This window comes from Monosiga brevicollis, genomic scaffold, assembly GCF_000002865.3.
Source record: "Monosiga brevicollis MX1 MONBRscaffold_44 genomic scaffold, whole genome shotgun sequence".
Taxonomy (NCBI): domain Eukaryota; class Choanoflagellata; order Craspedida; family Salpingoecidae; genus Monosiga; species Monosiga brevicollis.
The window spans coordinates 109,027-127,417 of NW_001865081.1; the positions used below are offsets into that span (position 1 = coordinate 109,027).

The following is an 18,391-nucleotide window of genomic DNA, read 5'->3' on the forward strand; positions in this document are numbered from 1 at the left end:
CCTCCACCTCCACCTCTACCTCCACCTCTACCTCCACTGCGTCGTCTACCTCGACGTCGTCCTTCACTTCCACTTCGACGTCGAGCTCCAGCTCCAGCTCCTCTTCGACATCCTCCTCCACATCCACCTCCACTTCCACCTCCACGGCCACGTCCACTTCAACATCATCGTTTACTTCGACTTCGACTTCGAGCTCGAGTTCCAGCTCGAGTTCCAGCTCCTCGTCCACGTCCACTTCAACTTCCACCTCTTCGCAAACTTCGACCTCCACCTCGTCTTTGACTTCAACTTCGACGTCTACTTCCACATCTACAAGTTCATCGCGCACGTCTTCGACTTCAACCTCCACGTCCACCTCAACCTCTACGTCCACGTCCACCTCCCTTCCTGAATTGATGAGTCGTATCCCTTTTGCCAACCCAAGCTTTGAGGTTGATGAGTTGGCAGGTGTCCCTGAATTCTCGCGTTCAGCGTCAATGTGGACCGTCACTGGACGCGGTGGAACGTTTCGCCCCAGCACGGACAGCTTTGCGTCGGTGCGTGTATTGTCTTTGTTGGCATTTTGGATGCTCTCGCTGGATCTGGCTTTCTCATTTGTTTGACCTCACATTATAGGTCGAGCCCCTGCCTGAACCGGCACATGCCCGCCAAGCTCTCTTTCTTCACGTGGGCGCAAGTGCTGTTCAGGTACGTGGCCAGCTGAAAGACACAAATGGATCTTGCACCGATGCTACACTTGCAAGCTCATGTCAGTCGTCTCATCAACATTCAATCTCACGAATGCCTGCTTCCATCGGTAGACGGTGCCCGACTACACGGTGCCAGTAGATCAAGATTGCACCGTGACCTTCTCCCTCGGCAACCGTCTTGACTTTGCGTTCCCCCGCCGTACCAACATTACCCTTCTTGCTGGGGACGTAGTATTGGACAGTATGTCCTTTGAGCGGTTAGTGTCTCAGCCACGCTTCATTATGGGTTAAGCGGCCTCTTTACCTCCTCTCACATGCTTTGCATTGGGGAACCGTGTCTTCCTCTTGTTCACCGCATTGTTAGCACCGACCCCGAAGCGGCGCCCATTAGTGGGGACTTTATCGAGCTCATGTTTTCTTATTCGACCTTTGATGAGAATTTGGATGCCATCGGACAGCCGTTGACGGTAAGCGCAAATGTCATGGCAGCCTTCATCATGTGGAAGCCTGAGCCTTTTGACTTTGGATCTTTTGAGAACTCGCACTTTGAACGATGCTCGCTCATTCTTCGTGTTCTGCCCTCTCCTGTTATATTGCATCTTTGGCCTTCTCTAGCTTGCCTTTCAAGCCGTTGCCCAAGCACGCCCGGCGCAAGCCATTGTCGACAACGTCCGAGGCTTTTGCATGCAGCGCATTCGCACAACGCCAGCTCCGCTGGATGTTGTTCTGTACAACCCCTCGTTTGAGCGCGACGACCTCGCGGATGAGGACACACTCTTTGTTAACCGGGCTTCAGGCTGGAGCTCCTCGGGTCCAGCCGGTACATTCCGCCCGCCCATCAATGTTAGCGTTGCTGATATGGAGGCGCCGGCAGATGCCAAGCAGGTGGCCTTTGTCCGGCCTGGCGGCCAGATTGAGCAACCCCTGCGAGGTGTTGTGCTTGCTGCTGACGGATGTTACAACATTTCTTTTGCCGTTGCCGCTCGTATCGATCGCCCCTTTCCGACGGCTGCCACCGTCGAGCTTCGCGCAATGCCCTCAGACATCACCTTGGCCGCGGTCAGCTTTGACGCGAGTGATGTTGCAGGTGCAGGCTTTACGTTTGCCGAATTGGGCTTCTGTGCGCCCGACAATGTTGCCAACGCAGGCGATGAAGTTGTCATCCGCCTGACGGCCCGTGGTGCAGCCAACACACAGGCTCTCTTTGACAACTTTGATGCTGTCTCTCAGTTCATCCCCGTTGAGGTGGCCAGCACGCAACTCATGTCGACCATGGAGCAGACCACCGTTGAGCGGGTGGCGCCTTGTGCGGCCGCCTGCACCGGCTCCTTTTCTGCACTCCCAATGTACTCGGGCTTCAATGCCTCGCAAGAACTCGTCGAGGTCGACTACAATGGTGACGGCATTGCCGACACCGTAGGCCTGGACATCTTCGGTCACCTCTATGTGGTTGCACTTGGAAGCATGCTTGACCTCGATACCAACGTCATGGCCTTTGCCGTCGGTGACCTGGACCGCGATGATTTTCCAGACGTCGCGTATGTGACGACCGATGGTGTGTTGCATGTGGTGTCCATGACCCTGACAACGTCGCTACAGCTGGACACGGATCTTCACGATGTGACCGAGCTCAAGCTTGCCGATGTGGACGGCGATCGCGACGTGGACTTGGTCCTGGCTGTGGGCGACTCTGCTCAAGTGGCTGTGTTGGAGTCGACGTGTTGCCAGCGCTTCCGCCCGTGCCTCAACATGTGCTCTCTGGGAGCTTCTCTCCAGTTTTTGGTCCGTGGAGCCTTCAACGCCACGCTCGATGCTCCTGTCATTACCACCGGTGACTTTAACGCCGACGGCAAGGACGATATTGCCGTGGCTTCCTCGACCGCTGGTGCCGTGGATGTCAGCATTCACTACAGCACCGCAAGCGGCGACTTTCGCGCCGTTTCTCTCGACACGCTTGGTCTTGTCGACTCGGCCATCACTCAGATTGAGGCGCGGGATTTGGATAACGACGGTGCCCTGGATTTGGTAGCCATCACCGATGCCAGTGCGGGCGTGGCTGTTTTGCGACAGAGTCTCCCCCTTGATGCCGAGGAGTTTGTCATTGCTGTTCTTGCCACGGCAGGCCAGGTCCCGCAAAGCCTGAAGCTTACCGATCTGGATCAGGACGGCTTTACTGATGTGCTTTTTGCGACCAGTGCCAATCAAGTGCTTTACATGCGCGGCGGAACCGGTTTTGCCGTGCCCACCACTTTGATTACCATGTCTGACCTTGCGCCAGGCTTGGCTATTGTTGACGTTGACGAGGATGGAGACTTGGACGTGAGTCATGGCTTGCATCTGAGATGTCTTTATGTCCTTTTCTTTCTTGCTTGTGTGCCTGCTTTATCTTTATCGTGCCGCTCGCGGTAATGACAACGCTTATGCGCTTGTGCTTTTCTGGCTGTTTCCCATTTGTAGGTGGTCGTTGAGAATGGAGGCACCCGTGCCTACCTCATCAACTCGTGCTGCATGCTCACCACAACGCCAATGCCGACCACCACCACACCCGCACCCCGCTTTGTGATTGCCAACCCCAGTTTTGAGGTCGACAATTTGATGGGCTCGACCGTACGCTTTGTCAATGCCGCCTCAGGATGGTCCATCAATGGTGCTGCCGGCACCTTCCGTCCCCGTGCCAGCTCTTTTGGAAGCGTTTCGCCTCTGCCCTCGCCATTGGATGCAGACCAGGTGCTTTACGTGCGCTCAGGCGCCACCGTCGAGCAAGAGCTGGGCAACTCGCGCATTGTAGCCGAGGGCCAGGTCACCATCTCATGTGTGGTGGCGTGGCGCGGCGATGGCACCATTCCTTTTCCGGACATTGTCAACATCTCGTTTGTGGCGGATCGCAGTGGTACCGTTCTCGGTAGCATCGTAGTGGTGCCAACAGACTTGACACCCGGTGCCGCCCTGCGCGTGTCGCGCAGCTTTGCGACCGACTATGGAGATGTTGTCAACGGCCAAAACTTGCACATTGTCATCTCTGCGCAGGGACCCTCGAACGCGCAGGCTGTCGTGGATGCCTTCAGTTCAGAGTTCGAGGCCCCGATGACGACACAAATGCCCACGGTTGATTTGACGACCGTCGCCGATACTACCGCGGCGCCCATCATCACCACGGACGAGCTGACAACAACTGCTGAACCTGAACCAACCACCACCACTGAGGAGTCCACCACCACCGCCCCCACTACCGTCGAGCCCACCACTAGCACCAGTACTACGGAGGAAGAACCGACCACTGAACAACCCTTGACGACTACTGCTGCCATGTCTACTACCATTGAGACCATGGTTACAACCGCAGAGCCAGTGGGCCTGGGCGAGCCTCTGGTCATCTTCAACCCGAGTTTCGAGCTTGATCTGATCTTGCCCGCCGACGCCACCCGGTTCTTGCCAGGTCAAGCCAACTCGTGGAACGTGACGGGTACTGCGGGCACATTTTTGCCCCCTGCCGACGCATTTCCTATCGAAGAAGGATTTCTCTTACCTCCTGCAGACCAACGACAGGTGCTTTTCATGAAACCGGGCTCTTGGGCTCTTCAAACACCAGGCTTCCGCCTCGATCGCGCTGGCGTCTACCGACTCCTCTTCTCGGTGGGCTGGCGCCTTGACCGCCCCTTTCCCTTTCCCGATACCGTGTCACTGCACCTGTTTACCGACTCTGGCCTCGACATCTCGAGCGTTCAGTTCACCCGAACAGAGCTGGGTATTCGTGCTGGCCAGTTTGTTTCTGTGCAAGTTGATCTGCTGGTCGAGCGTAGCAGCAACTTTTTCAACGCTGTGCTAGGCTTTGGATTTCACGTTGAAGGGCCCGCTGCTTCGCAGCTGGCCTTGGACAACTTGCAGGCCTTTGTGGTGCCTGACATTATCGAGACCACTCAAGCGCCTACCACGACCACGGAAACCACCACCACTGTCACCACGACTGAGTCCACAACCGAGACCACCACGGCCACCACCACTGCACCGACAACTCCTCTTATGACCACGACTGTCGAGTTGACGACCACCACTGAAGAGCGAACCACCACTGAAGAACGTACGACCACCGAGGAAATGACCACCGCAGAGCCCTTCATTCGCCTACCCGTGGCCAACCCCAGCTTTGAAGTTGATGACTTGGAGGGCGCCCCTTCCAATTTCATTTCGGCCGCCACGGGGTGGGAGGTCAACACGGCCAACGGCCTTGCTGGTACATTCCGCCCTCCCGTCAACGCGTTTGGCGAGCCTGCTGTGGCTACCCTACCACTGCCAGCTGATCAACGTCAAGTCTTGTTTATCAAGCCTGGGGCCGTGGTGTCGCAAGTCATTGCTGACTCGGATCTCCAGCCTGGCGCCACCTTTGCGATTACCCTTGCCGTTGGTTGGCGCATGGATCAAGCCACTACTTTCCCTCAGGCTGTCGTCATCGAGCTTGTCTCGAGTGAGACGCGTGTCCCATTGGGTTCTGCTTCGGTAAATAGTGGAACTTCCGGCTTGACGCAGGGCAGCTTTGTAGCCGTGTCTATCAACGCCGAGATTCCTCAACTTGCCGGCCTCGACGCCGAGTCACTCCGCATTGTCTTCCGGGCTGAGGGTCAGCGTTTGAATCAGGCCGCCATTGATGCCGTGTCAGTGCTGCTGTACCCCGCCGAAACGACAACGCCTGAGCCAACGACCACAGAGGAGCCAACGACCACGATGGAGGTGACAACGGTGGATCTGCCCATCCTGGCGGGCCACTCGTTTGAGGAGCCCGACTTTGATGTGGTAGACGGCAGCCTCTTTGCGGAGACGGCGCTTGGTTGGGTTGTGTCCGGTTTGGCCGGCACCTTTGCCCCGACCAGCGAAAACTACGCCGAGCTGGCCAACAGCGAGATGCTGCTGCCCCCGGCCGAGGGCGATCAAGTGCTGTACCTCCGCCGTGGCGGCGTGGCGGCGCAAAACGTGAGTGAGGTCGAGTTGGCGCTGGGCACGCAGGTGCGCCTCGAGTTTGCGGCTGGCTGGCGCCGCGACTTTGTGCGCGTGGTGGATTCGCGCGTGGAGCTGCGCGTGGCGGAGACGGGCGCGCTGCTGGCGGCGCTGGACGTGACGCAGAGCATGCTGGTGCGCGGTCAGTTTGTTGCCTTTGAGCTGGTGCACACGGTGGCGTCACCTGCGGTTGTGGGCCGCACGCTGCAAGTGTTGGTTCGTGCAGCGGATTTGGGTGCGGGCCAGATCAACTATGACAACTTTGATCTGGACGTTTTCCAGATTGACCTCCCCACCACCTCGACCTCGACTAGTACCACCACTACCACTACCACCACCACCACCGCAGAGCCTACTACTACTACTACCACCACTACTACTACCACCACCACTACTACCACTACTACCACTACTACCACTACTACCACTACTACCACTACTACCACCACTACCACTTCAGACTCGTGCCCTGCCATCGAGGATACATGCGTCTCAACTGGGTTTGGCACGTTCTTGGGTGTGTGCTCGCCTCGTTGGACAACCACGTCAATCACTTCGGATAACGGCGTGGCTACGTACGGCCTTGCTACCGGTGATTTTGATCAAGATGGAATGCAAGATGTTGTCGCCGCTTCTGCCGGTGATAACCGAGTCACAGTGGCCTACACCCGCGTGGCTGCCAACGGCAGGTTGACTTACGATGAAGTCACTCTCAGCTCACTGTTCCTTTCGCCTCGCGACGTGGCGGTGGGTGATTTTGACGCTGATGGTCACGCTGATGTCGCAGCCGTTTTTTCTACTTCTGGCACCATTGCGGTCTACCTCAATGACGGAACCAACTTCTCCCTGGGATTTCTGAATACGGATGTCAGCGACGCCGTTTCGGTTGCCGCAGGTGATCTTGATGGGGATTCGGACATTGATCTGGTCGTGGCACGCCGCAGCACCGGTCGCGTTGAGCTCTTTACCAACAATGGCGCCGCCAATTTTGCCATGTCCACGTTGACCGTGAGCGCTGCCGGTGCTTTTGCTGTCGAAGTGGGTGACATGGATGGCGATGGTGACAATGACATTGTTGCCAGCTATCGCGATGCCAATATGGTTGTGGTGTGGAGCAACGATGGGTCTGGGTCGTTTTCGTCTGTTTTCAACTTCTCGGCACAAGGCCCTCGCGGCATGGAGCTGGCGGTATGTCTGAATCGTAGTGCTGCTTGTTTGATTGATTGTTTTTTGTCTGTTTGTCTCTCATCTTATAGCGTTTGGATTCAGCTTCTCATTCAAAATCGTGTCCCCTTTCCTCTGCGCGACCTGGTGTAGGACATGGATGGTGATGGAGATTTGGACATTGTCGTGGCTGAGGCGGGAGGCAACCAAGTCGTCATGTACGTTGAACTCGTTGGACTCGTTTGCTCATTCATCATACCGGCACTTGTTAACTCTTCATGGTGATTTTCTGATTCTCATGCTTCTTACAATGAATGTCATCCATCCACAGGCTCACCAACGAAGGTGCCAATACGTATGTGGCAACCGTCGTGACGGGTTCTGCCAATGACGCATTTGACGTCGCGGTTGGGGATTTGGATGGCGGTAGGTTTATTTTATTTTATTTTTCCTTGTGTTCTTTTTCTCACTAGCTCTTTCGCCTTGCCCGCATTCTCACATTGGCTCCTCGGTTTGTTTGTTTTTTTGTTTTTGTTTCTGTTTTTTTTTTGTTTTTTTGTATAGATTGCGATATGGATATTGCTGTCGCTCAGCGTCAAGACAACCTGGTCAACTGGTATGCTAACAACGGCAGCGGCAGTTTTTCACGCAACGCCGTGCGATCGGACGTACCAAGTGCACGAGCCGTAGTCGTGGTTGACTTGAACGGTGACGGTGATTTGGATATTGTCAGCGGCAGTGACTCGCCCAACTTGGTTGATCTGCACTCGAGCGATTGTTGCACCCTCTAGAAGCATAGAAACCATCTCGCTTTTGTCTTTCGTTTGTGACTGATTATTATTATCCGCGAGGCCTGGATTGAAGCTCAATTTGAAGCTTTCTTTGCGCGCGGCTTTCGCGCCTCCTGCCTCTTTTTCCAATTTCTCTGCCTGATTTTTTTTTTTCCATGCTTCCTTTTTTTTTTTGGTTTTCGTTTGGTGACACCAAATCGAATCTTCATGTTTTATTCAGATTTCTTGCTTCGATGGCTATCCGGATTTGTATCGCGTGCTTTCGCTGCTCGGCTAGTGATGTGATGTTATGGAGAAGGGGTCCCAGAAGGAGCCATAAGGAAAGAATTGAAGTAGTTTTGGCCAAGAAAGGTGGAACCATCTTTTCGCATTTTTTTTAAAAAAACTGACAGAACGTGTTCGAACTTTGAAGGATACATTCACTCTCTTGGTTCAATTCTTCTTGTCTTACACCAAACTGGTCAGATCTGAGGGAACTATTCTAGATGCTTCACGGCTACTCGTGGCAACTCTGGCAAGTACATTCTAGCACATACAACGAAGTGCTTGCTCGTAGTTGACAACAGTTTATCTGCTCTCGTTACAAGCAAGCAAAACACAGGTGACACAATTTTTCCTCTTTCACGCACACATACACTACGATTCTCTCGTTGCATGCGAGCAGACGTCATTGGGCGCCGCTCACATATGTTGGTCAGAGGCCTTGCTCCTTGGCCGCATGTCGGCCAATTTGAAGAAAAAAAAATTAAAATAAAAGCTCATCATCTCAAGTGTCGACGCGCAGCGTCAAGTGCCCAATTTTGAACGACCATTACCGATCGAAGGAATTAGTTCTCGCGCGGTATGATGAGTGCCGTAGAAATCCGTCCCGTAAAGAAGAGACGGTCGTTTTGCGCACCCAGCGCAATGGGATCTGCGCTGGTGCCATACGCCATGCTGCCGGACACCCCACTCTCAAGTATCGTGGTTCCATCCACGTCGACGCCGATGCGGGCGTGACTAAAGCGAACTTCAAAATCGTGATAATAGCCATCATTCACATGGGTGCCACAAATAGACCCAGCTTGACCCGTCGCATAATAATAGACACACAGCCTGTACGTGCAACCAAGCAGTTCAAATAAGTTAAGAATGATTCGGCACGAGGCGTGGGCAAACCAAACCAGTTGTGATTGGACCCCAGCTCACCTCCGAGATGCACTGCTCAAGTACAACCCCCACAGCAACTGCCCGTCCATCCTGTGACGCGCCACAACAAATCCCAAGTCGCCTAAAGCTTGTTGAACTAAAAAATGTGCGCACATGGCCACGTGAGTGGCGCCGACGAATGACCGGGCTCAGCAAAGCTTGAGCCTGCACAGTAGGGAAAATCTGTCAATCAAAGACACACCTGTAGCGCGAAACGTCCATTGTGGTTCCAAACTACGATCCAGCCGGGCCCGCAACGCATCTCCTTGCCCATTGAACTCGACGACCCCGTCCCGCAACAACCGTGCGCCTTGATAGTCACTGATAGCCAAGAGATTCCAAGGCACAAGGTCGGTGCTATGGCTAATTCCAGTGTAAAGCAGAGTTGCTTTCTGATCCACCAGTAGGCCCGTCCCATGCGGACCCACTTGCAAATTATGGAATGTCGCATTAAACGCCGGAAGGCTCGCAAGCGTCAACTCGGCCCACTGTGTTCCATTCAAAAAGGCTCGTATCGTTCGGGCGTCTAACACCACGCTCAGTGACCACCAATCATTAAGAGTTGCCGAAAAAGCTGCACGCGCAGTGACCACTCGTGCGGGTGCTTGGCGCACAACAAGCATCAAAGCCGAGGCATTGATGGTTTGGACCGTCAGCTCAAACGCAATCGATGACCAAGTGACTAGAATCAACCACGGCACGAGCAGGATCAGGATTGTAAGCGTTGACGCCACAGAAACTTCCACACCCACACAGACGCAAACACACACGCGCGCATACACACACACACACGCACGCACACACACACATCTGAACCGACAATGGAGGGAGTCATCCATCAAGCACCTTGAAACTTGTTCTTACCTAAAGAGGTGGGACTGGTGGGCGTCAAGGTTGTCATTGGACGCGCCAAACGACCGAGCATTTGTAGCACACCGCGCCCACTCGCAAGCTGGTGGCCAAATACCATTGGCCCGGGCGTGCGTAGATACGACTGTGTTCCCAGCAGGAGCGCTGGGCCCGCAAGACTTGTGACACTCCCGCCAGCTGCAGCGGTTGCTTGCGCCAAGCTCAAAACTTCATTCTCACCAACACCCAGACAAACAGGTGCCTCAAAGCAACACACCTGCTCATCGCCGGTCGTGTGGCAGCCAACCAAAGATCCACAGGGATATTGGCCGGTGCCAGGGGTCAATACCAAGGAGCCACTGCCATCCGTAGTAAACACCCGCGACGCAGCAAGGCACACGTATCCATCATCGCTGCACTGATCTGCGGAGCATTCGAGATCCTCACAAAAAGTGCCCGTGTAGCCCAAGGCGCACTGGCACACAAAGACAGCATCGTCAGCGTCATCACCATCGCCATCCATGCATTCACCAGCATGAAGACAGGGGTTGTTTTCGCAAGGCGATATGCGTTCTGTGCACAGCGCTCCTCGATAGTTCTCAGAGCAAGCACAACTAAAGTTATGAACGCCCGTCTCCTCGATACAGACACCATAGGGACCGCACGGATTGGACTCACAATCCGCATCTAATTCCTCGCCACAATAAGGTCCGGCATGAGTCGCAGGACAAGTACAGTGCACTGCCGTGCCGTTTGTCCAGCAAGTGCCGCCATTCTCGCAGACAACTGAATCGCACAGAGGTATCGTCACGCAAGTTGAGTTGCGCAATTGTGTACCAGCCGGGCAAACACATTTGTAGGACCCTGCCAGATTAATGCAGTCAAATCCAGGTGCACAGGGCATGTTCAAAGCTTCACATTCATTGACATCAACCCCACACGCTGGGCCTGCCCAGCCAGGGGAGCAGGCGCAGCTGGCCTGATTGTAGCACGCTAAGGTACCCGCAGTGTAACACGCCCCGTCTTGTCCACACAGGTTGAAGTCTATGTCACAGTTGGCTCCGGTCAAGAAGGGATTGCTGCATGCTGAGGGGCATGACATGGTGGTTGATTGGCATGGCTTTTCCTCGACCTGAGCATTTTCATCACAAGGCACGCCTCCGTTCTCTGCAGACACGATCATGGAACGTCGGCGCTGTCGGAAAAACCCTGTCTCGCAAGTACCCGCACAGCCGCCCCACTCACTCCACGAACCATACTCGCAATCCACAGTCCGACCATCAATCGGAAAAGGAAGACAAACTCGATCCGACGTTGCCGTGCACGCAATAGCCTCGTATTGACCAGCAGGGCATGGGCCAAAGCCGCAGGACTGGCACAAACGATCTGTCTGCTCGGTTGGTGGTCGCGCTTCAAATTTTAACATTGTGCAGGTCGTCACATCGGCACATTGTCCTTGAACCACATACTGACCCTCCCTGCAGGACTGAATGAATGCCAACTCCACCGTGCCATTGATGGTGACCGTGTCCCCAGCTCGCCACCCGAGACCCTGTATATGCAGATGACGCAGGCCAGACAAGGTTTCATCTTCCGAAGGCGGTATAAATGCATTGAAATAGCTCAAAGTGCGCAACACACGTTGAAACTCGACAGATGGTGATGGGCCATTGAGATGCAGCTCGAGAAGCTCGGGATCATAAACAACTGAGATGTTAGAAGACGCTGTAGCCGCGGACAAGGCTTCTTGACTCGCGGAAAGAGGTGGGGCAGCAAAGGGATGGACCGCGACTACGCGCACCGTGATCATGTCCACCACGTCAATGTTTCCAAGTGTCGCAAAAGGCAGCACAAGAATGGGCTCGCCGCCCACACGAAAGTACCGTGTTACCGTGTGCGAAATTTCCATCAGATCAACATCGAATGGCTCTGCCCGCTGGATCGACATGATTGTGATGCCGTCTGCGGCCAGCGCACTAGATATATTGGTGCTACCGGACCCGCAACTTGCCACCCGAAGTGCCAAGCACCCATCAGTGCTGTTGAGTGAGAGTGGCCATGCCAGGTCAGCTTGAAGGCGCACACCACCCAAAGCCTGAAGTCGTTCCATCACGGTGTCATCAAGAAGCAGCCATGATGGCCTTGACTTAGTTGGTTGTGTGCAACTGACAATACCCATCTCGGCGGAGTTTGGTGGCAAATAGCCCGTTGGTATGGCTATCGTGAAACGAACACGCACGTCCATCGCCTCGTTGAAGAATGGCTGCATCACGCTAACATTGGAACCCACCAACACGAGGATTTGTGGCCCATCGAGCAAGTTTGCATTGATTTCAGGCAAAACGCTGTAATCTCTGTCGTCGGCAATCACGGCATGGCCTGTCACACGCCAGCCTGGAATTCTCATTGTAGCACTCACATTGGCTACTCTGAGATCCGGCTCCTCAAAGTTCCCGTTGACTAAAAGCTCGAATTGCCCTTCACCATCCTCCACCGTTGTCATCAAGTCCTGAGTCGTTGGCATGTCGACCATCGTTGTGGTGGGAAAGTCAGGGCCGTCGCTAGTTGAAACCTGATATTCACCTGTTGTTGAGTAGAGCACCTCTTCACTATTTGTGGAAGCCTCTGACGCGGGCGAGGTCCATTCCAAAGCTTCGGTGGTTGTTGAAACTGCATCAGCAGTGGTGATTTCCTCGCCACCTACAGTCGTCGATACATCGTCGGCTGTGGAAATCGCACTCTCTCCTGTGGTCAAATCATAGTCCGCATTTGTTGTCGATGCAATCGCATCGGACGTGGTCATAACATCATATTCTGACGTGGTAGCGATGAGCGGCGTTGATGTGAGGGTCGTCGGAGGCGCTGAGGCGCTGAAGGTGGCTGATGTCGCTGAACTGGTAGGTGTCGTTGAAGTCGCCAAACTCGACAAGCTAGGCGAGGTCAACGTGCTGGTCGAGCTGGAGCTAGTCGAGCTAGTTGAACTGGTTGAGCTAGTCGAGCTAGTCGAGCTAGTCGAGCTGGTCGAGCTAGTCGAGCTGGTTGAGCTAGTCGAGCTGGTTGAGCTGGTCGAGCTGGTCGAGCTAGTCGAGCTAGTCGAGCTGGTCGAGCTAGTCGAGCTGGTCGAGCTAGTCGAGCTGGTTGAGCTGGTCGAGCTAGTTGAACTGGTTGAACTAGTCGAGCTGGTCGAGCTAGTCGAGCTAGTCGAGCTAGTCGAGCTGGTCGAGCTGGTCGAGCTGGTCGAGCTAGTCGAGCTGGTTGAGCTGGTCGAGCTAGTTGAACTGGTTGAACTAGTCGAGCTGGTCGAGCTAGTCGAACTAGTCGAGCTAGTTGAGCTAGTCGAGCTAGTCGAGCTGGTCGAGCTAGTCGAGCTGGTCGAGCTAGTCGAGCTGGTTGAGCTGGTCGAGCTAGTTGAACTGGTTGAACTAGTCGAGCTGGTCGAGCTAGTCGAGCTAGTCGAGCTGGTTGAGCTAGTCGAGCTGGTCGAGCTGGTCGAGCTAGTTGAACTGGTTGAGCTGGTCGAGCTAGTCGAGCTAGTCGAGCTGGTCGAGCTAGTTGAACTGGTTGAGCTGGTCGAGCTAGTCGAGCTGGTTGAGCTGGTCGAGCTAGTCGAGCTAGTCGAGCTAGTTGAACTGGTTGAGCTAGTCGAGCTAGTCGAGCTAGTCGAGCTGGTCGAGCTAGTCGAGCTGGTTGAGCTAGTCGAGCTGGTTGAGCTGGTCGAGCTAGTTGAACTAGTCGAGCTAGTTGAGCTAGTCGAGCTAGTTGAACTGGTCGAGCTAGTCGAGCTAGTCGAGCTAGTTGAGCTAGTTGAGCTAGTCGAGCTAGTCGAGCTAGTCGAGCTAGTTGAAGTAGTCGAGCTAGTTGAACTAGTTGAACTAGTCGAGCTAGTTGAGCTAGTCGAACTAGTCGAGCTAGTTGAGCTAGTCGAGCTAGTCGAGCTAGTTGAACTGGTTGAGCTGGTTGAACTGGTTGAGCTGGTTGAGCTGGTCGAGCTCGAGCTAGTCGAGCTGGTCGAGCTTGTCGAGCTAGTTGAGCTAGTTGAGCTGGTCGAGCTAGTTGAGCTGGTCGAGCTGGTCGAAGTCGAAGAGCTAGTTGAGGTCGAAGAGCTTGTGGAACTCGAACTCATCAAGACCTCAGTTGTACTTTCAACCGTTGTGCCAGGTTGGCTGCTCGACCATGAATCAACATCCGTAGAAGTCACAACCGGCTCAGCCGTAGACTGAATTGTCGTCTCGATAAGTGATGTTGACACCATAGTGCCATCTGTCGTCAAATACACGTCAGGGGTCTCGGGTTGACCAGAGGTGCCGGCATTGGTAGTCGTGTGAACGGTGGGCTCCACTGTCGTTTTCAAACCGAGTGTCGTTACGAAAGCTTCGGTGGAAGTAAAACTCGTGGTCGTTGTCGACTCTGCCTGCGCGGTAGGCTCTGTCGTCAGTAAAGAGCCATCTGTGGTCACAACAGTAAGTGGAGTGGACGTAGAGGTAGAAGTAGACGTCGACGTCGACGTCGACGTGACAAGAGTTTGGGCTGTTGTCAATGGCAGCTCAGGCGTACTTGTCAGAGGAACATCAGCCGTGGTGCTCTCGAGGCTCTCGGGCGTACTTGTCAGAGGAACATCGGCCGTGGTGCTCTCGAGGCTCTCGGGCGTACTTGTCAGAGGAACATCGGCCGTGGTGCTCTCGAACTTCTCGGGCGTACTTGTCAGAGGAACATCGGCCGTGGTGCTCTCGAGGTGCTCGGACGTACTTGTCAAAGGGACATCGGCCGTGGTGCTCTCAAGGCTCTCGGGCGTACTTGTCAAAGGAACATCGGCGGTGGTGCTCTCGAAGTGCTCGGGCGTACTTGTCAAAGGAACATCGGCGGTGGTGCTCTCGAGGTTCTCGGGCGTACTTGTCAGAGGAACATCGGCGGTGGTGCTCTCGAGGCTCTCGGGCGTACTTGTCAGAGGAACATCGGCCGTGGTGCTCTCGAGGTTCTCGGGCGTACTTGTCAGAGGAACATCGGCCGTGGTGCTCTCGAGGCTCTCGGGCGTACTTGTCAAAGGGACATCGGCCGTGGTGCTCTCGAGGCTCTCGGGCGTACTTGTCAAAGGGACATCGGCCGTGGTGCTCTCGAAGTGCTCGGGCGTACTTGTCAAAGGAACATCGGCGGTGGTGCTCTCGAGGCTCTCGAGCGTACTTGTCAAAGGGACATCGGCCGTGGTGCTCTCGAGGCTTTCGGGCGTACTTGTCAAAGGGACATCGGCCGTGGTCATATCAGCACGTATGGTGGGCGAAGAGGTTGTTTTCACATCTTTCACCGTTGTGTCGGCCGCCGTTGTGTCGGCCACTGTCGTGGCGGCCACCGTCGTGTCGGCCACCGTCGTGTCGGCCACCGTCGTTGAAAATGAGTGAGCTGTAGAGCTGATCTTGAGTGTAGCGGACATCGTGCTGCTTGGCAGTGACATTGTGATTGAAGCACTGGTTGATGTAGCTGGAGTTGTTGTAAAGGTGCTTGTCGAAGTCGTAGTAGTCGAGGAACGCGTCGAAGTCGTGGAGGTCGAGGTATCTGTCGAAGTCGTAGTAGTCGAGGTACGTATCGATGTGGTAGTAGCCGAGGAACTTGTCGATGTCGTGGAGGTACTCGTCGTTGTAGTCGAGGTACTCTTCGAAGTCGTTGTAGTCGAGGTACGTATCGATGTGGTAGTAGCCGAAGAACTTGTCGATGTCGTGGAGGTACTCGTCGTTGTAGTCGAGGTACTCGTCGAAGTCGTGGAGGTACTCGTCAAAGTCGTGGAGATACTCGTCGAAGTCGTAGTAGTTGAGGTACTTGTCGAAGTCGTAGTAGTCGAGGTACGTATCGATGTGGTAGTAGCCGAGGAACTTGTCGATGTCGTGGAGGTACTCGTCGTTGTAGTCGAGGTACTCGTCGAAGTCGTGGAGATACTCGTCGAAGTCGTAGTAGTTGAGGTACTTGTCGAAGTCGTTGTAGTCAAGGTACTTGTCGATATGGTAGTAGTCGAGGTACTTGTCGAAGTCGTAGTAGTCGAGGTACGTGTCGAAGTCGTAGTAGTCGAGGTACTTGACGTTGTGGTGGAGGTTGAAGGAGAAGCAGTTGTGGAATTGAGCTGAATGCTAGTTTCAGTTGTCGTATGCAAAAGTTTGCTCGATGTCGTCTCGGCTGTGCTCAGTTCAGCAGTCGTTTCCGCTCCGATGGTACTCTCAGCGGTGCTTGAACCAGGCGTCGTCTCCACCTCGGCCGTGCTCGGTTCAGCGGTCGTCACCCCATCGACAGTAGTAGCACCAGGCGTCGTCTCCACCTCCGCAGTAGTAGCACCAGGTGTTGTCTCGCTCTCGACAGTGCTTGATTCAGCAGTCGTCTCTACCTCGGCCGTGCTCGGCTCAGCAGTCGTATCCCCATTGACAGTAGTAGCACCAGGTGTCGTCTCTCTCTCGACAGTGCTTGATTCAGATGTCGTCGCCACCTCCGCAGTCGTTGCACCAGGTGTCGTCTCCACCTCGGCCGTGCTCGGCTCAGCAGTCGTATCCCCATTGACAGTAGTAGCACCAGGTGTCGTCTCTCTCTCGACAGTGCTTGATTCAGATGTCGTCGCCACCTCCGCAGTAGTAGCACCAGGTGTTGTCTCGCTCTCGACAGTGCTTGATTCAGCAGTCGTCTCCACCTCGGCCGTGCTCGGCTCAGCAGTCGTATCCCCATTGACAGTAGTAGCACCAGGTGTCGTCCTCATACTCTCGACAGTGCTTGAGTTTCACCAGGTGTCGTCTCCACCTCCGCGGTCGTTGCACCAGGTGTCGTCTCCACCTCGGCCGTGCTCGGCTCAGCAGTCGTATCCCCATTGACAGTAGTAGCACCAGGTGTCGTCTCTCTCTCGACAGTGCTTGATTCAGATGTCGTCGCCACCTCCGCAGTCGTTGCACCAGGTGTCGTCTCGCTCTCGACAGTGCTTGATTCAGCAGTCGTCTCCACCTCGGCCGTGCTCGGCTCAGCAGTCGTTTCTACCTCGGCCGTGCTCGGCTCAGCGGTCGTCACCCCATCGACAGTACTTGATTCAGCAGTTGTCTCCACCTCCGCAGTCGTTGCACCAGGTGTCGTCTCACCCTCGACAGTGCTCGGCTCAGCGGTCGTTCCTACGTCGGCCGTGCTCGGCTCAGCGGTCGTTCCTACGTCGGCCGTGCTCGGCTCAGCGGTCGTCACCACATCGACAGTACTTGATTCGGGTGTTGTCTCGCTCTCGACAGTGCTTGATTCAGCAGTCGTTTCCACCTCGACTGTGCTCGGCCCAGCGGTCGTTTCCATCTCGACCGTACTTGATTCAGCGGCCGTCTCGCTCTCGCTGATACTTGAGTCAGCGGTCGTCTTCACTTCGGCGGTACTCTCGACGGTACTTGAACTATGTGTCGTCTCGCTCTCGCCGGTGTTTGCGTCAATGGCTGTTTCCACCACGGTGGTGCTCAATTCGACGGTCGTCTCCACCTGCGCGGTAGTTGCACCAGGTGTCGTCTCCACCTCGGCCGTGCTTGAGTCAATTGTCGTCTTCACTTCGGCGGTGCTTGAACCAGGAGGTGTCGTCCCTATCTCGGCGGTGCTTGAGTCAACTGTTGTTTCCATCTCGGCGGTGCTTGAGTCAACTGTTGTTTCCATCTCGGCGGTGCTCGGGTCAGCAGTCGTTGCCAGCCCGTCAGTCGCTGAATTGGCAGTCATCTGTATTCCGGCGAGGCTGGGCTGTACGGACGGAGCTGCCGTCGATGCCGCAAGCGCACGAGGTGCTCGGTGAAAAGCATCCTCGTTCGCACCCTGAGCGGCAGCAAGCCCAAAGGCCGAGAGTACCAGAAAAAGGATTGCGGTCGTGGCAAAGGACGCCCACTTGCTGTGCTTGCCTGAGACGTGGCTCAGCCCTGCTCTTCTATCCAGAGGTACGCGCTCTAGCAAAAGAAGAAAAAAAATCAACAAGGAAAAGAGTGGAGGCAATCATGAGAGGAGGAGGGAAAGTGGTTGCTTGATGCCAAGACGAGTGGCACAAGAAGCATGACAGCGTGAACATGCGTTTTAAAACCTACCAGCCATTGTGAACATGGATGGGAATGACACGGGCATGGTCCTGGCTCGGTTATTGGCCGGGCTAACCAAATGGCGTGCTCGGGCGCGAGCGCCCAAGCAGTCGAGCCAAAAAAAAAATTGGTAAAGGAGCAGGCGCAAGGACGAAAGGGTAGCAATTGGAGACAGGCAACAGGGGCGTTATGTTCCAGTGCCAGAGGCATGGGCTGGTGGGTGCCTGATCATGAGTCGCCGATGGACGCCAGCGAAGAGCAGAGGTGCCAGAGAGGCGTAAAATGCCGAGGCCGTATTCGAGAGCCGGTGCTGTTTGAGCACCGCCCTCTAAACTTCACCTCGAGGAAGAAGCGTCAAGAAGCAAACGAGAACCACCAAGCACAGCTGAAACCTCACCACAAAAAGGCGAAGCGAGCCCTGATCCACCCGCGGCCGTCGCACGTCCCAGCACAACAGCACCGACAGCCGTCGCCTTCGCTCCGTCGAGGGCGGATGGGTATGTGTGCGTGTGATCGGAAATTCAGATGTTGTTGTTCGAATGTAAAAAAACACTCAAAAAAAATCAAAATTCGAGGCAAAGGCAGAAGATCGACGTCATGTGCGTCAAGTGGGTCAATTGCTAAGATTTTCATGCATGCATGCATCTATAGCGAAAACAATGGCCTCCCTCTC

At 54.9% G+C, this 18,391-nt stretch overlaps 1 protein-coding gene across 1 annotated transcript in view; it reads left to right on the forward strand.

Moving 5' to 3' along the window:
• MONBRDRAFT_30147 (uncharacterized protein) overlaps positions 1-7,633 on the forward strand; it is a gene marked incomplete at both ends in the record, with an annotated part of 13,392 nt that extends 5,759 nt beyond the window's left edge. Inside the window, 9 exons of the mRNA XM_001750595.1 lie at positions 616-687; positions 801-946; positions 1,054-1,156; positions 1,305-3,008; positions 3,147-4,152; positions 4,279-6,866; positions 6,996-7,060; positions 7,174-7,268; positions 7,407-7,633. Coding sequence (XP_001750647.1) covers positions 616-687; positions 801-946; positions 1,054-1,156; positions 1,305-3,008; positions 3,147-4,152; positions 4,279-6,866; positions 6,996-7,060; positions 7,174-7,268; positions 7,407-7,633 — 6,006 coding nt within the window. The remainder of the gene's footprint in view (positions 1-615; positions 688-800; positions 947-1,053; positions 1,157-1,304; positions 3,009-3,146; positions 4,153-4,278; positions 6,867-6,995; positions 7,061-7,173; positions 7,269-7,406) is intronic.
• Positions 7,634-18,391: the final 10,758 nt, after the last annotated feature.